Genomic DNA, 20284 nt, shown 5'->3' with positions numbered 1-20284 from the left:
TTAACTATATTTTTTATTTCTATTTGCCATATCTTTCATGCTGTTTAAAAAAGTTCTTAACCTACCGTATTTATGTTTTACGGGCACAGTATGATTTACATTAGTTATCTTGTTGTTATTAGTTGTTATTAGTGCCAACCTTCAGCTCCATTCAACCCCTCCCATCTATCTCTTAACACCATTGATATTGGATTTTTATTTGCCATTTCTTTTTTAACTGTGCTGTGATGTTTCAGAAAAGTTCTGAACCTTTCTATTCTCATAGTTTCTAGAAACTGTAAATTAAAAAATGGTTTTGCTAAAAGTATTATACTATTATTGATCAATTGACTATGACTTTTCAGATCACCCAGTAGTGCTATCTGCAGGGTTGGCTCCAGGTAAATATTGCAATTCTTCAGCCATTCCTGAACTTGTGATCAAAAACAGGCTACATATGGACAGTACCAAAACAAATGATCTAATGATTCTGCCTCTTCGCAGCAAAATCTGCAGAGGTGGGAAGGTTGTATCCCCCATATAAATAACAAATTGCTTGCAAGAATTCTGTATAATAATTTTAAATTGAACAATTCAAAGTTTTGAATCCGGCGTTGTTTTGCGTATCAGTTCATAAACCATGGGCCATGGAGTCGGTACATCAAAAATCTCTTCCCAACTATTTAGCAATCTATATGGCACGGCTGTCAATTCTTTGGTTCTTAAATGAAACTGGTATACTTTTTAATTTATCACAATTTTCTTTAACCAATTATGGTCTTTAATGCAGGGCCGACAGACAAGTTCCTTACTTTCTCCCCCTTCCACTTTCTTCTTCCATTTTTGCGGTAATGCTGCAAATAATTGGTTGTAATTTTGGGTAGAGCAGACATTTCCATATTTTTTAGTTAGCTGCATGTATGACATAACTCCACCAGTCGTATTTATGATATAATTTACAAAGATTATTATATTCCTTTTTTTATTGTTTTTTTAAATCAATTAGTATATTTGAGTTTAACCACAAATATTTATTGTATTATTTGTTCTTTCTTTTCTGGTGGATTAAATAGAAATTGCAACCAACTTTCTATGGCTTGTTTAAAAATATTATTTCCTTTTCAAATAACTGAAAGTGAGAGGTTGTAATCTGAATAAAGGGACAAGGCCTTTTTTGAACATAGGGTGAGACATTCTTACTAATTTTCTAGAGAACCCATTTGGATTTAAATTTTTTTTAATGACTGAAGCCTTTAGTGAGAGGTCTAATGCTTTAATATGTAATTATTTCTGCCCTCCGAATTCATATTCATTATATAAATAGGCCCTTTTAAATGTGTCTGGCTTGCTGTTCCAAATAAAATTGAATATTTTTTCTCATATAATATAGAAAAAACTGTTCGCTAGGTGTAGGCAAGACCATAAGCAAGTAGGTAAACTGGGATATGACTGAACAGTTCATCAGAGTGATTTTTTCCACAAATAGAAGGTATTTACCTTTCCAAGGTAGCAAGATCTTATCTATTTATGCTAAATATCTATTCAAATTTATTGGAGTGAGATCATTTCTTTCTTTTGGGATATATATACACCGAGTAAATCCACATCACCATCAGAACATTTTATTGGTAAACTACATGGTAATGTAAAAGTTGTATTTTTTAGTGATCCAATACGTAATATAGTACACTTATCATAATTTGTTTATAATCCAGAGAAGTTCAAAAAATTATCTAGATCCTCTATGAGGCTGTGGAGGGATCCAAGTTCTGGATTTAAGGAAAACATGAACCATCAGCGTACCATGACATCTTTGTTTTTAAACTGTTTTTAAAAAGTATACCACTCCTGTATTTCTAATCCCTTGATATTATTGTTGGATCTGATTTTAATAGCTAACATTTCGATGGTCATAATACATAGATATGCCGATAGTGGACAACCTTGTTTTACTCCTCTTGACAGTTAAAATTAAGTATCCATTATCTGCTATTTTACACCTCGGGTTACTATAAATGATTTTAAAACATTTTATAAGAGATTCTCCAAAATTTAAATGTTACAAGTATTTATATATAAACTCCGGACGTTATGAAGAGCAGGAATGGTTTTCTAGATTTGTCATAGTGTTCTATTGTTTCCAGTACTTGCCTTATATTATCTCCAATGTATCGTCCATGTAAAAAATGAAAACTGTCTGATTAGAATGAATAATGTCCGACAATCCTTTTTAATTCAATGCGTTATACATTTAGCTAGAATTTTAGCATCACAACACAGAAGTGTAAGGGCCCTCCAATGTTTTAAATGTACTGGATCTTTATATTTCCCACTTGTATCCTGTTTCAGTAAAAATGAAATCAGACCTTCTTGTTGAGTGTCTGATAATCTACCATTTACACAGGAGTGGTTAAAACACGCTACTAACAGTTATCTGAGTATATCAAAAAAGTTTGGTATACCTCAACTGGTATGCCATCCAGCCCTTCAGTTTTCCCGGACTTAAAAGGCTTTAATCGCATCAAGAAGTTCCTCTTCTGTAATTTCACCTTCACATGACTCTTTCTGTATGACTGTTCATTTTACATTATTAATAGAAAAAAAATCCATATGATTAGCTTAGGTTAGAGGAGACTGAAACAAAAACATATGCTTAAACTACTTTGCTTCCTCTTTCAAAATATAATTTGGTGAATCATCATTTGTAACAAGTTTCAGGAAATTATATTTGGTAACATTTATGTTGAAGAATAAAAAATAATTGTGCATTTTTCCCCATATTCCATCCAGTTTGCTTTATTATTATTATTATTATTATTAGATATTACACTTGATCTTTCTTGAAAAAGTTCCTCCACTTACTTTAGTTTTTCCTCTAATTTATTCTGAGCCTCTATGGTAGTTTTTTTATTGCTATGCTACACTTGTGAGAAACAAATTCTGGTTTACTTAATTATATTTATGAGTTCTGTCAATTTAGTCATTGTCTTTTGTTTGGAACACTCCTGTCAATCTTAAGTGATGATGCATGCGCATAGAAGTAGGCATATAGTCTACCTGGCCTGCGCACAAATATAGGCATATAAATGTACCCATTTGGGGATCTGATAGTATTTCTGATTAGCTTAACGCACCACCACTATTTGTATTTATTTTATTTAACTAGGCAAGTCAGTTAACAACAAATTCTTATTTACAATGACGGCCTACCCTGGCCAAACCCCAACCCGGACGACGCTGGGCCAATTGTGCGCCGCCCTATGGAACTCCCAATCACGACTGGTTGTGATACAGCCTATAAATCTAACCAAGATCTGTAGTGACGCCTCTAGCACTGAGATGCAGTGCCTTAGACTGCTGTGCCACTCGGGAGCTTTACAGTCGTGGTCCCCTTGCCACTTGGGAGCCCACTAATGACATGTGGAGCTTCTCAAAGGAATGTTTTCTTCATCTCAAACAGCAAGCAAACAAATTCTGTTTTTACATCCGTTGAGAATTCCAATTGATCCTCAATGTAATTGAAAAATCTTTCAAGCTCTCTCCCTTTCGATAACCACTCAGTTTAAAAAGGGGAAAATGTCATGCTCTGATCCAGTGGAAACATTATAAAATGGTCTTCTTATCAGTGCTCGACTTGGACTGAAATAGGTTCCGGTACTAATTTTGGGTGCTAGTAGTTTATATTTAGGTGCAGGAGCTCCACAATACTTTTGAAATAATATTGTATAAGAGGAACAAGAGCTCAAGCAGTAGGACATTTGAGGTGTCGGTACTCAGCTCTGGTGAGCTCCTGCCCAATTCAAGCACTGCTTCTTATCACTTGCGCAAATAGCCTACAGCTGTGTCTGTCCCGAGCTCATTGGAGCAGAAAACTTCTTGAGCAGAACCCAAGTTAATAGTTAATACAATGTTTGAAATTTGTATGCAGACAGGCCATGTGTGATTTATAGGATATTTATTTTTATCAGGATATTTTCTACTTGCAGGCTGCAATGTTTTTATTTGTTGGCTTATGTAGTTGGCAATGGCAATAGAATTACTTTTTAGGTTCGTATCATTTTCATAACTAATCATAATTTTGCTTAACCACATGACAATCATTTTGAGATATGAAGATGTTAATATAAATTAAATGAAACTGTTTCACAAAAATGTGCATAGAAAACCATAACTGGCATGCAGATTGGTAGAAATGGCAAGATAAATTGACATTCCACATAAGAAAGGTTGCCGACTCCTCGTGTAGCCTATTACCGGCAACTTCAGGAGAGTAGGCTAATGGCAGAATCTGCGAAAGCTAGCAGGAGTGGGATGAGAATAGTTGGGTCTTCTGGTTATCTCTGGCGCCCTCTTGAGGCATCAAACCGTAAGCTTAAAGCATCAGACAAGCTCAATGCATATAGGTTTTATTCAAACACATATGGTGTGTTGTGACGGCCCCTCCCTGCTCTGTCTATTGGGTTTTGCTGTGCTTACTTCCTGCAGGAGATTGGTGGGCGGAACTGGAAGGGTCGTCAGTACTGATGGGGCACACCTGTGAAAGCTCAGCTGTGACATATGGAAAAATGCACATTTAAAAATTCTGAGCAATCAGTTGGTTGCAAGAACAGACGACTTTCGGTCTACAAAGAATTTTTTTTTTGTCGGGGACATTGCACATTTCTATCCATATAAATGTTCTCTCGTACACTTATAAATTGGTACGTTGGCCTTATTAAGGAAATTGTCTATCTTTCTATTAACTTTTCTTTCAGGTTGATAAGAGTTTGTGATAAAATGTTATAAAAGTTAGAAGGCTCCATTGTTAGGCTACCATCTGGGGATTTTAATGCTGTGGATGGTACCGTTCCTCCTCCTCTTTCTTAATTTTGCCAAGCAATAATTTCCCCCACAATTTCACCTTGCTCAACACATTGTTTGGATTTCAGGGCAGAAATCTCTTCAGAGAAGGTGGTAATTATGTCATATACAAGCTTCAAAGTGTTCAAAGTCATGGATTTTCTGTTTTAGTATTTCTAATTCTTTATGGGTCTCTTATGTGAAGAGTAAGACATGATACAACCTGTCAACCTTCCCAGACAACAGTTAGGCATACTTAATTATCCCCACTGAACAAAAATATAAACGCAACATGTAAAACAGATTGCGTTCTTCACTTCACCTGTCACATGATGAACTTACAATGAAAAAGCAACGTCTTCTTTGCAAAAAAGCTGCATGGCCATCATCTGTTTATCACAGAAATAATGTAGCCAGCTACATTTCCTAATGTTTTTCTTCAAGTTAATTTTACCGGAGAAAAGTAGGTTGACTACACCAAGAAAAGTAGGATAAAAAGGATAAAAGTAACCACACATCAGTCAGAGTGCTGTCTGCTAATTGAACGCCATTGGTGAATTCTCATCTTGCGTGTAAAACGAAGAATTCTGCGTTAATGCGACCCCTAAATTTAACTTACTAGTTATCTAAGTAAACGGCATATGTTGTCTAAATGATGCGACATATCTTTTCAATAGCAAAAAATAAAGCTGTTGGACCAAAACCGAAAGTAAAAGGCTCAAGCGCAAGTCATTCAAAACAAATCTTCGCCCTCCCCCGCATCCCATTTCTCCATAACATGGCGGAGACTCGCGCTTGAGCCTTTTACTTTTGGTCCGAAAGTATCACAGCGATTTATATGGTACAATGATTCCATACACTATTCATTGCTTGTTTGAGCAAACAGTGTAGAATTTTAACAACCAGGAATTGACTGAGCGATTTCCACTGCATAACCCAGCCACAAAGTCAGAACAGCTATCCCATTTTGACAACAGAAACAAATTGGCGAATATCACAACCAATCCACACTGGTGGATAAGTAATACTGTGAAACAACGAATTCACTATGACTGCAGATATATTCTGAAATGTTTTTGAAATTACAATGCAAAAAAAACTAATGTGTAGCACCTTTAAAGAAAAGTTTACAATAACAAAGTAAATTCTTAAATATGAGTTGAGGGTATAACAGGTGAATTATTTCAGTTGGATGTTTATCGCCACAGTTCACATAGATCAATCTCTTGGATGTTGGGGTTTAATACCTTAAACATGTTAGCAAGAATATATAGCTTATACTTTTCGTGCATATCGACATTTTTGGGGATCTTTTATTTCAGCTCATGAAACATGGGACCAACACTACATGTTGCGTTTATATTTTTGTTCAGTATAATTTGAGTCTGTGTGTACTTACGTTTGTCCCACCGCACGGTAAAGCAACGCACGCGTTGAAAATATTGAACGTATGCGCTACACAGAAAGCACTGCTGACGAGTGCAGCAACCCCCAAAGTAGCGTTGCGGACTGCTCCATTGACAATGAATGACTTCCGCTGGAACGCGGAGTTTGATGCATCTGGTGTACAAGAGGTCATATTGACTCAAGACATTTCAGCTATTTAGTTTTTACTGCCACACGTTCAACACATGGGAATGTGTAAAACTTACTCCTCAGACTGCAGTGTCCCCACTTGCGCCAGTGAATAGCTAGCTTTTCACGTGGTACAGACTTGTAAGATGCTTCAGGAGGGCGGTTACTTGCGCTGGCAAAGTAGAGGTCCCGAGTTTGTGCCAGGTATGGGCCGAATCCGGAGGAAGTGGTACGCGCTAAGCATGCAGCGTGACGCCCTTTACACACACATTTGTGTTGTTGCTGAGCTTTTCATTTCAAAGCCCTTGGGAATACACAAGACTTTGGGATGGGAATGGACTTCAAACTTTTATGTAAATCTGGGCATCCTGTTATGACCATCAAGATCCAATGAATACTGGCTGACTCAGTGTATCTGTCATAAGACAGGTCCTAATCTGAAACACACTCAAGTGACAAAAAGGTAAGCAAAAAGTAACTGATAAGGCCATTGGCTGACATTATAACCAGTGGAAATACAGAGGCAGTGAACATCATGGCATACAAACTTCAGTTATTATTGAGTTCTTATTAGCCAACAGGAAAAATACTCAGGCCTCATCCATTAACACCAAGTAAAACAAAAACTCAATAATTCACCCAGATGTAATGATTACTTCGCTGTACAGCATCCTCTGAGTGCCATAGAGAATACACTGAGCACAGATTCATGATCGGATTCATTTAGGCCCAATGTAGGTTATATCTCAATCTTAAAAATACTTTTTTTCTGCTACTCCTTAACCCTGTATTTTGTTATTGCTGGCAATTCTTATCATTAATACCTCTATGTTTAATTGTGTTCCTACATTTCTTTATGCGCTTCTACATTTTTTCAATTTAGGAGCTCACGTGCTACTTGTAAAAAAAAATGTCAGCATAGAGCCAAGGCCAGATTAATGCAGGGGTTTACCGGCGCTGCCAAGAGGCATACAAAAATCACATATAAAAAAATATATATACAAATTATACGAAGGAAATACAGTGCCTTTGGAAAGTATTCAGATCCCTTGATTTTTTTCAACTTCTATTTTTACATTACAGCCTTATTCTAAAATGGATTAAAACAATAAAACATTCTCAGAAATCTACACACAATGCCCCATAATGACAAAGCGAAAACTGTCTTTTCTTATTTTAGCAAATGTATTAAAAATGATAAACAGAAATACCTCTTTTACATAAGTATTCAGACCCTTTACTATGAGGTGCATCCTGATTCCATTAATCATCCTTGAGATGTTTCTACAACTTGATTGGAGTCCACCTGTGGTAAATTCAATTAATTGGACATGGTTTGGAAAGGAACACCCCTGTCTATATTAGGTCCCACAGTTGACAGTGCATGTCAGAGCAAAAACCAACCCATGAGGTCAAAGGAATTGTCCGTAGATCTCTGAGACAGGATTGTGACAAAGCACAGTTCTGGGGAAGGGTACCAGAAAATGTCTGCAGCATTGAAAGTCCCTAAGAACACAGTAGCCCTCCATTATTCTTAAATGGAAAAAGTTTGGAACCACCAAAGCTCTTCCTAGAGCTGGCCGCCCGGCCAAACTGAGCAATCAGGGGAGAAGGGCCTTGGTCAGGGAGGTGACCAAGAGCCCGATGATCACTCTGCCAGAGCTCCAGAGTTCCTCTGTGGAGATGTTAAAAACTGTCAGAAGGACAATCATCTCTGCAGCACTCCACCAATCAGGCCTTTATGGTAGAGTGGCCAGACGGAAGCCACTCCTTATGGTAGCTGTGCAGTGATGCTCCCCATCCAATCTGACAGAGCTTGAGAGGATCTGCAGAGAAGAATGGGAGAAACTCCCCAAATAGGTGTGCCATGCTTGTAGTGTCATACCCAAGACGTCTCGATGCTGTAATCGCTGCCATAGGTGCTTCAACAAAGTACTGAGTAAAGGGTCTGAATACTTATGTAAATGTGATATGTATATAATTAAATACAATCAATTTTGGAACAAGGCTGTAATGTAACAAAATGTGGGATAAGTCAAGGGTTCTGAATACTTTCCGATGGCACTGTATATACTGTATAGTTGCCAGAACAGCTTCATTACGCCTTGGCATAGATTCTACAGGTGGACCTAAACCATGGCAGAAAACTTTACCCCACACCATAACATATACTTTGTATGCCTTGGGTGGTGGCTATGATTTCTTAATCCGGCCCTGCGTAGAGCCCTGAAGTTAAGGTTGGTGAAGGCATAAATAAGTGAGCAGAAAGGCATTGAAATATATCAACATTTGTAGGGAGGGATTGACAAGTCAATGAAAATACACTGTAGGGGCCTATAAGGTCATCCTATTTCCTGACAACCCCATAATAGTCACACAATTTGCCATCTGTGTAACTCTAATAACCTGATGGCACTTGTGTTGTTGGTAACAACAGCCTCAGAAAATATTTAGCTTTATCTGCTGCCCCAAACAGTTTAAAGTCAAAGGCTTAGCAATCCCCTTGTGGCTGCAGCCCGAGCACAGATTACTGCTGCCTACAGCATGGAGGTCAGTTATAGGCCTCCATGTCCCAAAGAGCACCCTATTCCGTATGGTTTCTGGTCAAAAGTATTGCACTGTGTAGGGAATAGGGTGCCATTTGGGACAGAGACATAAACAGGGCAACAGTACCACAGAGTGGCACTTATAAAGCTCTTTTGTTTGGGGTGGATTTTGCTGATCTTGATGCTTTTGGGGCCATTCATTCCCATGTTCCACTGTAGCAGAGTGAGCTGATGGATGGAGAAAACAAATGGATGAAGAACACAATTGAATTGTACTGCATCAACTACAGTTTGGGATGTATCGTTAAGGTCAATTATGTATATAAACCCTGGATTGCTGATGCTATGTTTTGCCCATTGAGAGGCTTTGAAGCCACATGTCGGCTCCCAGTAGGAGCAGTCCTCCATAGGAATTAATGGAATTCTACAGTATTTCAATAAAATGTTTCAAGGACAAAATTATATGTATTTAACTATTTTGTTTGTTTTTATGTAGTGGGGACAGAAACATTAGTCATCTAACAAAAATGTAAAAAAAAAAAAAGACATTTTTTATTTGTATGTTTAGCTCACAATATAATTTAAAAGTATGCATTAAGGTGTCTGTAATAATATAAATGTGGCAAAAAAATGATGGCGGAGTGCCAAGATGAAGGCAAATGGCTTCAACACAGAAAACAAACAATACCTTAAAACAGGGATTCCCAAACGTTTTCACTCGGGGGCCCCCCTCCCAGCATTGGGGAGCATCACATGCACCACATCTACTTCTATGGGCACAAGCACTGTTCATGATACAAACTGTTCACACCCCTCTTGTTGGTTGAGAGAATTGAGCAAGTTTAAAGCTTATTTCCTGCAACTCCACACATTTTGTCATAGGGTGGAAAGAAAATGTTGCATTTTAAAGCAAATTTTCTTGCAATTCTATACATTTTGCCATGTATAATGTGTATTCATGTGATTGGAGGAACAGATGATGCACTACCCAATTTCAAAATTGCACCTTGTGCATTCTACTATTACATCTTTCAAGAGCAAGTTTAAAACTGGACTAAGTTCTTTAAAACAATTAAATGACAGGTTGGGAACCACTGCCTTCAAACATCCATAAATGTAACATTTTTGTGCAATTTATATTTATATATATTTATATTTATTTATATATATATATATATATGCTACATTGAGGTTGTAATTTCATTATTTTAGGCTATCTGGCATGAGTGTATAAGCCCAAGCTTTAGGGCCAAACTGTACGCTCGCCAAAAAGCCTACATGCCAATTGCCAAATGCTTTGGGAGTGGGCATAAAAATCTTTCTATTGGAGGCAGAAAGGACAATGTCTTGTGATGATTTTGAGGTGCTATATAAATTTGACAGTCACAAGAGGGGACTTCAAGTAGGCCTATGGCACGTCAAGGGAACTGTAGTCTAATGTTCAGATGGGTTAAATGGAAACTTAAATCTGGACACTTACTGTAGGTCTATAACCTCTCACATAACCATAATAATAACTCCTGCAGAATTAAGGATTTCTTCACCAAATTTTCAACTCGGGAAGAGGAGTGGAGAAATATGATTTCTTTCAACATTTTGAGAGAATGCGAATGCGCAGTTAGATACCATCTGTAGAAGTGTTGTTATCTTAATCAGCATCATAAAAACGGATAGTATTTCAACCACATGACATTTTGCACCAAAACTCTTTCCATTTTTGTTGTTGTTGTCTAGTTTCTTGCATTTTCTATCGGGTCCCAGGACCGGATTAATGCAGGGGCTTACCAAGGCCGAAGCCCCTGGGCCTAGGCCCGAGGGGGGCCCAAGAGGCAGCAAAATAAATAAACTCAGCAAACTTAACATGTGTAAATATTTGTATGAACATAACAAGATTCAACAACTGAGACATGAACTGAACAAGTTCCACAGACATGTGACTAACAGAAATTGAATAATGTGTCCCTGAACAAAGGGGGGATCAAAATCAAAAGTAACAGCTGTATTAAGTAATGCAGTGCATCTCCTCCTCATGGACTGCACCAGATTCGCCAGTGCTTGCTGTGAGATGTTACCCCACTCTTCCACCAAGTTCCCAGACATTTCTGGGGGGGAATGGCCCTAGCCCTTACTTTTGTAATCTTACTTTTGTTTTTTTCAGAGTGAGTAGAAAGGCCTCTTTCGTGTCCTATATTTTCATAACTGTGACCTTAATTAAGGGCAGTGATTGGGGACACTGCTCTGTGTAGGGTGCCATCTTTCGGATGGGACGTTAAACAGGTGTCCTGACTCTCTGAGGTCATTAAAGATCCCATGGCACTTAATCGTAAGAGTAGGGGTGTTAACCCCGGTGTCCTATCTAAATTCCCAATCTGGTTCTCAAACCATCACGGTCTCCTAATAATCCCTAGTTTACGATTGGCTCATTCTTCCCCCTCCTCTCCCCTGTAACTATTCCCCAGGTTGTTGCTGTAAATGAGAAATTGTTTTCAGTCAAATTACCTGGTAAAAATAACGGAAAAATAAAATAAAAATTGCCTACCGTCTGTAAGCGGTTAGTGTCTTAACGACTGTTCCACAGGTACATGTTCATTAATTGTTTATGGTTCACTGAAAAAGCATGGGAAACAGTGTGTAAACCCTTTACAATGAAGATTTGTGAAGTTATTTAGATTTTTAACTAATTATATTTGAAAGACAGGGTCCTGAAAAAGGGATATTTATTTTTTTGCTGAGTTTAAATATAAAGTTGAAGTCGGAAATTTACATGCACTTAGGTTGGAGTCATTAAAACTACTTTTTCAACCACTCCACAAAAAGATGCTGGAGGAAACAGGCACAAAAGTATCTATGTCCACAGTAAAACGAGTCCTATGTCGACAACCTAACCTGAAAGGCCGCTCAGCAAGGAAGAAGCCACTGCTCCAAAACCTCTACAAAACAAGCCAGACTACGGTTTGTAACTGCACATGGGGACAAAGATCGTACTTTTTGGAGATATGTCCTCTGGTCTGATGAAACAAAAATATAACTGTTTGGCCATAATGACCATCGTTATGTTTGGAGGAAAAAGGGGGACGCTTACAAGCCAAAGAACACCATCCCAACCGTGAATCACGGGCGTGACAGTATCATGTTGTGTTGGTGCATTGCTGCGGGAGGGTCTGGTGCACTTCACAAAATAGATGGCATTTTGAGGAAAGAAAAATATGTGGATATATTGAAGCAACATCACAAGACATCAGTCAGGAAGTCAAAGCCCAAGCATACTTCCAAAGTTGTGGCAAAATGGCTTAAGGACAACAAAGTCAAGGTATTGGAGTGGCCATCACTAAGCCCTGACCTCAAACCTATAGAACATTTGTGGGCAGAACTGAAAAAGCATGTGTGAGCAAGGAGGCTTACAAACCTGACTTAGTTACACTAGCTCTGTCAGGAGGAATGGGCCAAAACACACCCAACTTATTGTGGGAAGCTTGTGGAAGGATACCCGAAACGTTTGACCCAAGTTAGACAATTTAAAGGCAATGCTACCTAATACTAATTGAGTGACCCACAGGGAATGTGATGAAAGAAATACAAGTTGAAATAAATAATTCTCTCTGCTATTATTCTGACATTTCACATTCTTAAAATAAAGTGACCGAAGATTGGGAATCTTTACTAGGATAAAATGCCAGGAACTGTGAAACTGAGTTTAAATGTATTTGGCTACGGTGTATGTAAACTTCCGACTTCAACTGTATATATATTTTCTATATACAGTACCTGTGAAAAGTTTGGACACACCTACTCATTCAAGGTTTTTCTTTATTTTCTACATTGTAGACTAATAGTGAAGACATCAAAACTATGAAATAACACATATGGAATCATGTAGTAACCAAAAAACAGTTAAACAAATCAAAATATACTTTAGATTCTTCAAAGTAGCCACCCCTTGCCTTGATCACAGCTTTGCATACTCTTAGCATTCTCTCAACCAGCTTCACCTGGAATGTTTTTCCAACAGTCTTGAAGGAGTTCCCACACATGCTGAGCACTTGTTGGCTGTGTTTCCTTCACTCTGCGGTCCAACTCATCCCAAACCATATCAATTGGGTTGAGGTTGGGTGATTTTGGAGGCCAGGTCATAATATGCAGCACTCCATCACTCTCCATGGTCAAATAGCCCTTACACAGCCTGAGGGTGTGTTTTGGTTCATTGTCCTGTTGAAAAACAAATGATAGTCCCACTAAGCGCAAACTAGATGGGATGGCATATCGCTGGAGAATGCTATGGTAGCCATGCTGGTTAAGTGTGCCGTGAATTCTAAAGTCACTGACATTGTCACCAGCAAAGCACCATCACACCTCCTCCTCCATGCTTCACGATGGGAACCACACATGCATAGATCATCCGTTCACCTACCCTGCATCTCACAAAGACACGACGGTTGGAACTAAAAATCTTACATTTGGACTCATCAGACGAAAAGGACATATTTCTACTGGTCTAATGTCCATTGCTCGTATTTCTTGGCCCAAGCAAGTCTCTTATTGGTATCCTTTAATAGTGGTTTCTTTGAAACAATTCGACCATGAAGGCACTTGCGACTGCACTTGAAGAAACTTTCAAAGTTCTTGAAATTCATGTCTTAAAGTAATGATGAACTGTCATTTCTCTTTGCTTATTTGAGCTGTTCTTGCCCTAACATGGACCTGGTCTTTTACCAAATAGGGCTATCTTCTGTATACCACCCCTACCTTGTCACAACACAACTGATTGGCTCAAACCCATTAAGAAGGAAAGAAATTCAACAAATTAACTTTTAACAAGGCGACCTGTTAATTGAAATGCATTCCAGGTGACTACCTCATGAAGCTGGTTGAGAGCATGCCAAGAGTGTGCAAAGCTGTTATCAAGGCAAAGGATGGCTATTTTGAAAAATCTCAAATATAAATATATTTTGAATTGTTAAACACTTTTTTTGGTTTCTACAGTACATGACTCCATACACGTTATTTCATAGCTTTGATGTCTTCAATATTATTCTACAATGTATAATGTAAGTATTAAAAATAAAGAAAAACCATTGAGGTGTCCAAACTTTTGACTGGTACTGTATATATTATATATACAGTATATACTGTATTATACATATATTTTAGATTTTTTTCACTGCAACAGCCAACCACAGGAAGACTCTCAATGAGTGTAGGCAGCCTGCTGCTACCTGCTGTCGCTCTGCTAAACATCAGATGGTGGAGTAGAGGAGGTAGGGGGATCACGTGGGTAACTGGGGGACCCCACCTTGATTGGGTAACTGAAAATATTCACTACATGGTCAATAGCACGTGGACACCTGCTCGTCGAACATCTCATTCTAAAATCATCGGCATTAATATAGAGTTGTTCCCCCCTTTACTGCTATAACAGCCTCCACTTTTCTGGGAAGGCTTTCCAGTAGATGTTGGAACATTTCTTGCTTCCAGTCAGCCACAAGAGCATTAGTGAGGTCGGGAACTGATGTTGGGCGATTAGGTCTGGCTCCCAGTCGGCGTTCCAATTCATCCCAAAGGTGTTTGATGGGTTTAAGGTCAGGGCTCTGTGCAGGCCAGTCAAGTTCTTCCAAACCAATCTCAACAAACCATTTCTATATGGACTTTGCTTTGTGCACGGGGGCATTGTCATGCTGAAACAGGAAAGGGCCTTCCCCAAACTGTTGCCACAAAGTTGGAAGCACAGAATTGCCTAGAATGTCATTGTATATTGTAACAGCCCCAAACCATTATTGCTCCTCCACCAAACTATACAGTTGACACTATGTATTTGGGCAGGTAGCCTTCTCCTGGCATCCTCCTGGCATCCTCTAAACCCAGATATGTCTGTTGAACTGCCAGATGGAGAAGCGTGATTCATCACTCCAGAGAACGCGTTTCCACTGCTCCGGTGTCCAATGGCAGCGAGGTTTACACCACTCCAGCCGACGCTTGGCATTGCACATGGTGATCTTAGGCTTGTGTGCGGCTGCTCGGCCATGGTCACCCATTTTATGAGCCTGTCGACAAACAGTTCTTGTGCTGATGTTGCTTCCAGAGGCAGTTTGCAACTTGGTAGTGAGTGTTGCAACCGAGGACAGACGTTTTTTATGCATTACAAGCTTCAGCAGTCCAGTTCTGTGAGCTTGTGCGGCCAACCACTTCGCAGCTACGCCGTTGTTGCTCCTAGACGTTTCCACTTCACGATAACAGCACTTACGCCTCCCGCACAGCGGTCTAAGGCACTGCATCGCAGTGCTAGAGGTATCACTACAGATCCAGGTTCGATCCCGGGCTGTGTCGCAGCCGGCAGCGGCCGGGAGACCCATGAGGCGGCGCACAATTGGCCTTGCGTCGCCCGGGTTAGGGGAGGGTTTGGCCGGCTGGGATGCCCTTGTCCTATCACGCTCTAGCGAGTCCTTGTGGCGGCCGGGCGCATGCATGCTGTCTTCAGTTGCCAGCTGTATGGTGTTTCCTCCAACACATTGATGCAGCTGGCTCCCGGGTGAAGCTAGCAGGGCGGAATTTGACGAGCTGTTGGAAAGATGGCATCCTATGACGGTGCTTCGTTGAAAGTCACTGAGCTCTTCAATATGGGCTTTTCTACTGCCAATATTTGTCTATGGAGATTGCATGGTGGTGTGCTCGATTTTATACACCTGTCAGCACTAACTTGAAGGGGTGTCCACATTCTTTTGGCCATGTAGTGTATAAAAAAAAGATTGTGCATATTTAATGCAGCACGTGTCATTAATAGATCACAAAGCAGCATTAACTGAACTAAACTTTTAGAAATGACAAGTTAACTTTGTCATCCATAGCCTAAAAATGCATCTCATGTGCAAATACACTGTTTAACTTACATCTGCAGGCTGGGGGACATTTAGGAAGTATTCTACTGCAGATCGCTAAAATAATGATTATGATGACACTTCCTCAATTCAAATATTATGGCAACACTATACCAAAGATAGACATGTTGAAATATCTTAGAATAAAAACCTCCAGTCTTTTGTCATAACTGTCAATTTATTGAGAAGGGAAAAAAATTGTTTGGAAAAAAACTAATCCCGTCCGAATCCTACTCTGGAATAGCGGCATTCTGGGGTTATAATTACATAGCCAACATTCTCTAGTAATACTAGTCCAGTGTGAATAGGGCATGGCTTCATCTTCATCATTAGGTGAGTCAGTGTGCCACTGGAAATTGTATTTAGTAGCCTACTGTAGCTTATGATATACACTGAGTGTACAAAACATTAAGGACGTGCTCTTTCCATGACATAAACTGACCAGGTGAATCTCGGTGAAAGCTATGATCCCTTATTGATATCACATTTTTAAACCTTGGGACAATTGAGACATGTATTGCATATGTGTGCCATTCAGAGGGTGAATGGCAAGACAAAAGATTTAAACGGTGTATGGTAGTAGGTGCCAGGCTTTGTTTGTACGGGTTTGTTTCAAGAACTGCAATGCTGCTGGGGTTTTCACTTTCAACAGTTTCCTCGTGTGTATCAAGAATGGTCTACAACCCACAATACATCCAGCCAACTTGACACAACTGTGGGAAGCATTGGAGTCAACATGGGCCAGCATCCTTGTGGAGCGCTTTCAACACCTTGTAGAGTCCATGCCCCGGCGAATTGAGGCTGTTCTGAATGCAAAAGAGGAGGTGCAACTCAATATTAGGAAGGTGTCCTTAATGTTTTTTACACTCAGTGTATATATATTGCCTCCTAATATTGTACGATCAGTGTGTCGCTTCATTGGCCTGGGCTATTGTTTGTTTGAATTCAAGACCAGATTCATTTCAGTTTGTCAGTGTCAGAGTAACCACTAATTTCGGTCATTTCTGTGGTATTAAAAAAGATTCAGCTAATGTCTTCTATCATGTAAATGACACAGAATTGCATGAAATTCAAAAATAATGATATTAAAAAAACAAAGCCCTGGGGCCTATGATTTCTTAATGTCTTTGCTCCGCGAAAGAAGCAGAAATGAAAACTTTACTGATGTCAACTAGATTGAAGCATTAATTTTACCAATTTATGATATTATTTTGGTGAGCAAGGGGTTTTCCAGTCTTCTAGGCCAATATAGAGTATAATAACAGAAGAGAAGCTGCATGTATCTAATTATAGTCAAGTTGACTAACAAATAGCCTACCAAAACAATCCTGCACCCCCTGCCCCAAAAATATTTCTGCTGTCTCTGACTGTAGCACACAGTACATCTATTTTCTATATTAGCTGCTTAGAGTCAGGGGCCTCAGATTTTCACATTGTCGGGCAGTTGTGGATAGGTTATTAGCAATTGCGGGTTGGTACGGATGAACAAACAGCTGATCTGTACATCACTAACACACACACAGTTGAGGTCATTGCCAAGGTATGTCTCCAAAATTAAATCTTTGTATGTGTAGTGTTTCTCCTATGATTTTTTATTTTTTTTGCAGTAACGGCAAGGGAAGAGTGAGGGGGGAGGGATGCATTGCTACATAGCGTAAGCGCAATGACATGCTAGCTGTTCCCATAGACTTCCAGTCATTGAGCCAACGACTATCCATTTAAAAGCATGTCTCGGCAGAAATAAATATTTTTTGCATGGGTGGCAACAATTTAGCAGCGGTGGGCTAACGCTGCTAAATGAAAAGAGTGGATACACTGGTGTGGTACAGGAAAAAAAAAATCTTTACACCAAATGAAGGACACAGAATGCAGCAGAAATGCCTTCATAACTCTACAATAACAGGGTCGTTCCACGAAAAGAGTGCCTTTTGATATTTTAAGTATAAATCGTGCCCGAATATTGCGTTTTCGAACCACTGTTATATCTATTTACTATAGACAACCTGGAGAATTCAATACATGTTTTAATAAAAGCTTGCTAAAGTTCCAAAATACAGCATTTTGAATCCATTAACCCTGTGTCACTTCTAGGAAGATTTTAACACACTTAGTCCCAAAAATGTTTACCATTAATTTTAAAGCACCAGTTATTTTGTTGCTTTGACAAAGTAATTTCTGAATATTAGAATATTATTATTTATTTCATGTGATTAGTGATTAATTTACATCTGTCGCTAATTTTAAGGTCAACCCTATCATTTTAATACGGTGAAACTATTCCATTGAATATATATTTTTTAAAGAAACATTGAACATCTAACAGTCAAATCAAAGAGTAAAAGGAATAGTTCTACAATTTTTTTTGCCATTTTCTGGTGATTTGTGGTGGAAAACTGAGCCGGTTGGGCATAACACGTCAACCCTGTTCCCCATATATAGACAGGCTAGAAATATTGAAACAATTTAATTTTTTGTGAAGCTTGCATTCAATTGCCACTCCCTGTTGCACACAACAAGCTCCCATTCCTCCTGTCACAAGGGGATCTGTGGCTGATTTAAGAAGAAATCATCAACCCTGTTGCGGTCACCCCTGTTGCGGTCACCCCCGTTGCGGTCACCCCCGTTGCGGTCACCCCCGTTGCGGTCACCCCCGTTGCCTTTTTGGGCACTTAATAGGAACTTACTATTGTCATTTTATATTTAACCTCTTGATAGGTTTTTATTTTTTTTAAAGTGATTTTTAACAAAAAGTTCCGAAAATTCGCAGCATCCTTAACAGGTTAAGTTGAACATGTTCTCTTTATGACAGAATGTTAAAATTAGGTAAAATCTTTTTTTTAAATTGGAACAAGTTACACTTCTCAAAAGGCACCGAATTGGTGGAACGACCCAACAATATTTAAGCACCTTACATGGACAACTTCTTATGAACTTATTGAGCTGCATACCAGTGCCCTGGACTTTGAACCCAAAGTAAATCTCCAACAGAAGCACATTTCCATCACTTGTGGAAAGAAACAGTTACTACCAATCGGTCACAGCATTATGTGACTCTGAAGAAAAAACAAATTAAATATGAGAAACCTGATGTTGCTCACTTTTTTTTATATAACCCATCCATCTGATAAACTACAAAAACAAACATTTCTGATAAAGTACTGTATAAGTAAACTCATTCAAAAAAAATGCACCACAACGTACTCTAGTTGCAGACTAATGAGGGAATCCCAACTCACCAGAGTCCAGGAGGACTTTGTGTCCTGGAGATGTGAGTCCTGGTTCTCCACTGAGTCTCTTGGATCAGGGCACCATACTGAGAGGTCCATTGCTCTCTCCCCGGGGCCCAAGGCCTGTTCACCTCAGCGGGGATAGCACTGTACTCTGAGACCAGGCGGTCTCTACTCACTCTGCCCCTCTCCTCCTAACTCTGCCACCCTCCACCCAGCCTGTGCCATGCACCGGTCCAGAGCCCCTGTGGCCTTTGCTCCCCTCTAAGCCAACACAAACCCTATGAAGGAAATTTACCCCAGACCTGAGCCTTAAAAACGATTACATACCCATTTGAGGGCTTTGACCCAACATGGTGAGCTCAAAGCAGGCACTAGAAAGCAAAATGTCAAAATGTGCGAAGACTAAACAACCTTTAGGAGACCTGAATTGTATGAAACAAGAGTCTTTGAAGAAATTCATCAGACGTATGTGTAAGGTCATACTAAATTAAATTACACCCTTTAGCAACATGGCAAAACAGTACAATTCAGAAAAACGAGCAAAGGATGCTAGGTCTAAATGTCATTGGATGTTATTTTCTACATAACTTGTGGTTAAGATAAAATAAATGATTCTCTGTTTTCAGTTAAATCAGGTTGGTAATTAACGTAAAATATGCCCCAATGATGTGTAGTTTGCCCTGCCATGGCCTGTTTGAATCAAAGCTGCAGTGGCAAACTCTTTTCATGGACAAAGCAGAAATTTCCAAAGAAGTACAGATGACATGTCAGCCATGTTAGAACTCTGGAGGATTCCGCTGGCTACACATCCATTCGGTCTAGGTCAGAGACCTGCCTGTAACCTACTACACTCACATTGCCTAATTTAGACAGAAAAATGGCAGGTATAGCACACAACTATTAAACTGACTGTACATATCTAGGCCTACATGGAAACGTATAGCCTATTGGGTTTGTGATCTAATAATGCAGTAAGAAGTATGAGCCAGTTACAGTAAGTAGAATTTCAGTAAAGCACACATCAAATCAAGTTTGCTGATGAAACTGACTAACTTTTTCATGCACCCACAAAAGGAAACCACTACATTGCCTTGCCGAGCTCAGTTAATGTGAACTTTAGAATGGCACATACAGACGCCAGATATGGTTTTGTTTTCATTTTGAATGTGTCACTTGCATGTGGAGGTATTTTTGTTATTGCACCCATGGGACTGTATCCTTATTTGTGGATCAGAACTTGCTTACT

General features: G+C 39.3%; 1 protein-coding gene across 4 annotated transcripts in view; it reads right to left on the bottom strand.

The window, feature by feature from the left end:
- LOC135517471 (phosphatidate phosphatase LPIN2-like) overlaps positions 1 to 20284 on the bottom strand; it is a 40621-nt gene that overhangs the window by 18436 nt on the left and 1901 nt on the right. The window contains exon 1 of one of the 4 annotated variants that reach the window (XM_064941790.1): positions 6218 to 6511. The exons of 2 other annotated variants lie outside the window; for them this stretch is intronic. In XM_064941790.1, coding sequence (XP_064797862.1) covers positions 6218 to 6397 — 180 coding nt within the window. In that variant the 5' untranslated portion in view covers positions 6398 to 6511. Of the gene's footprint in view, positions 1 to 5160; positions 5359 to 6217; positions 6512 to 20284 lie in introns of those variants that run through there. One more of the 4 variants, XM_064941792.1, reaches the window with a different exon arrangement.

The sequence above is a fragment of the Oncorhynchus masou genome, chromosome 28 (genome assembly GCF_036934945.1).
Source record: "Oncorhynchus masou masou isolate Uvic2021 chromosome 28, UVic_Omas_1.1, whole genome shotgun sequence".
In the NCBI taxonomy this organism is placed as follows: Eukaryota; Metazoa; Chordata; class Actinopteri; order Salmoniformes; family Salmonidae; genus Oncorhynchus; species Oncorhynchus masou.
The sequence above is the reverse complement of the archived record's forward strand: the minus strand, read 5'-3'. Positions and strand labels throughout refer to the sequence as shown.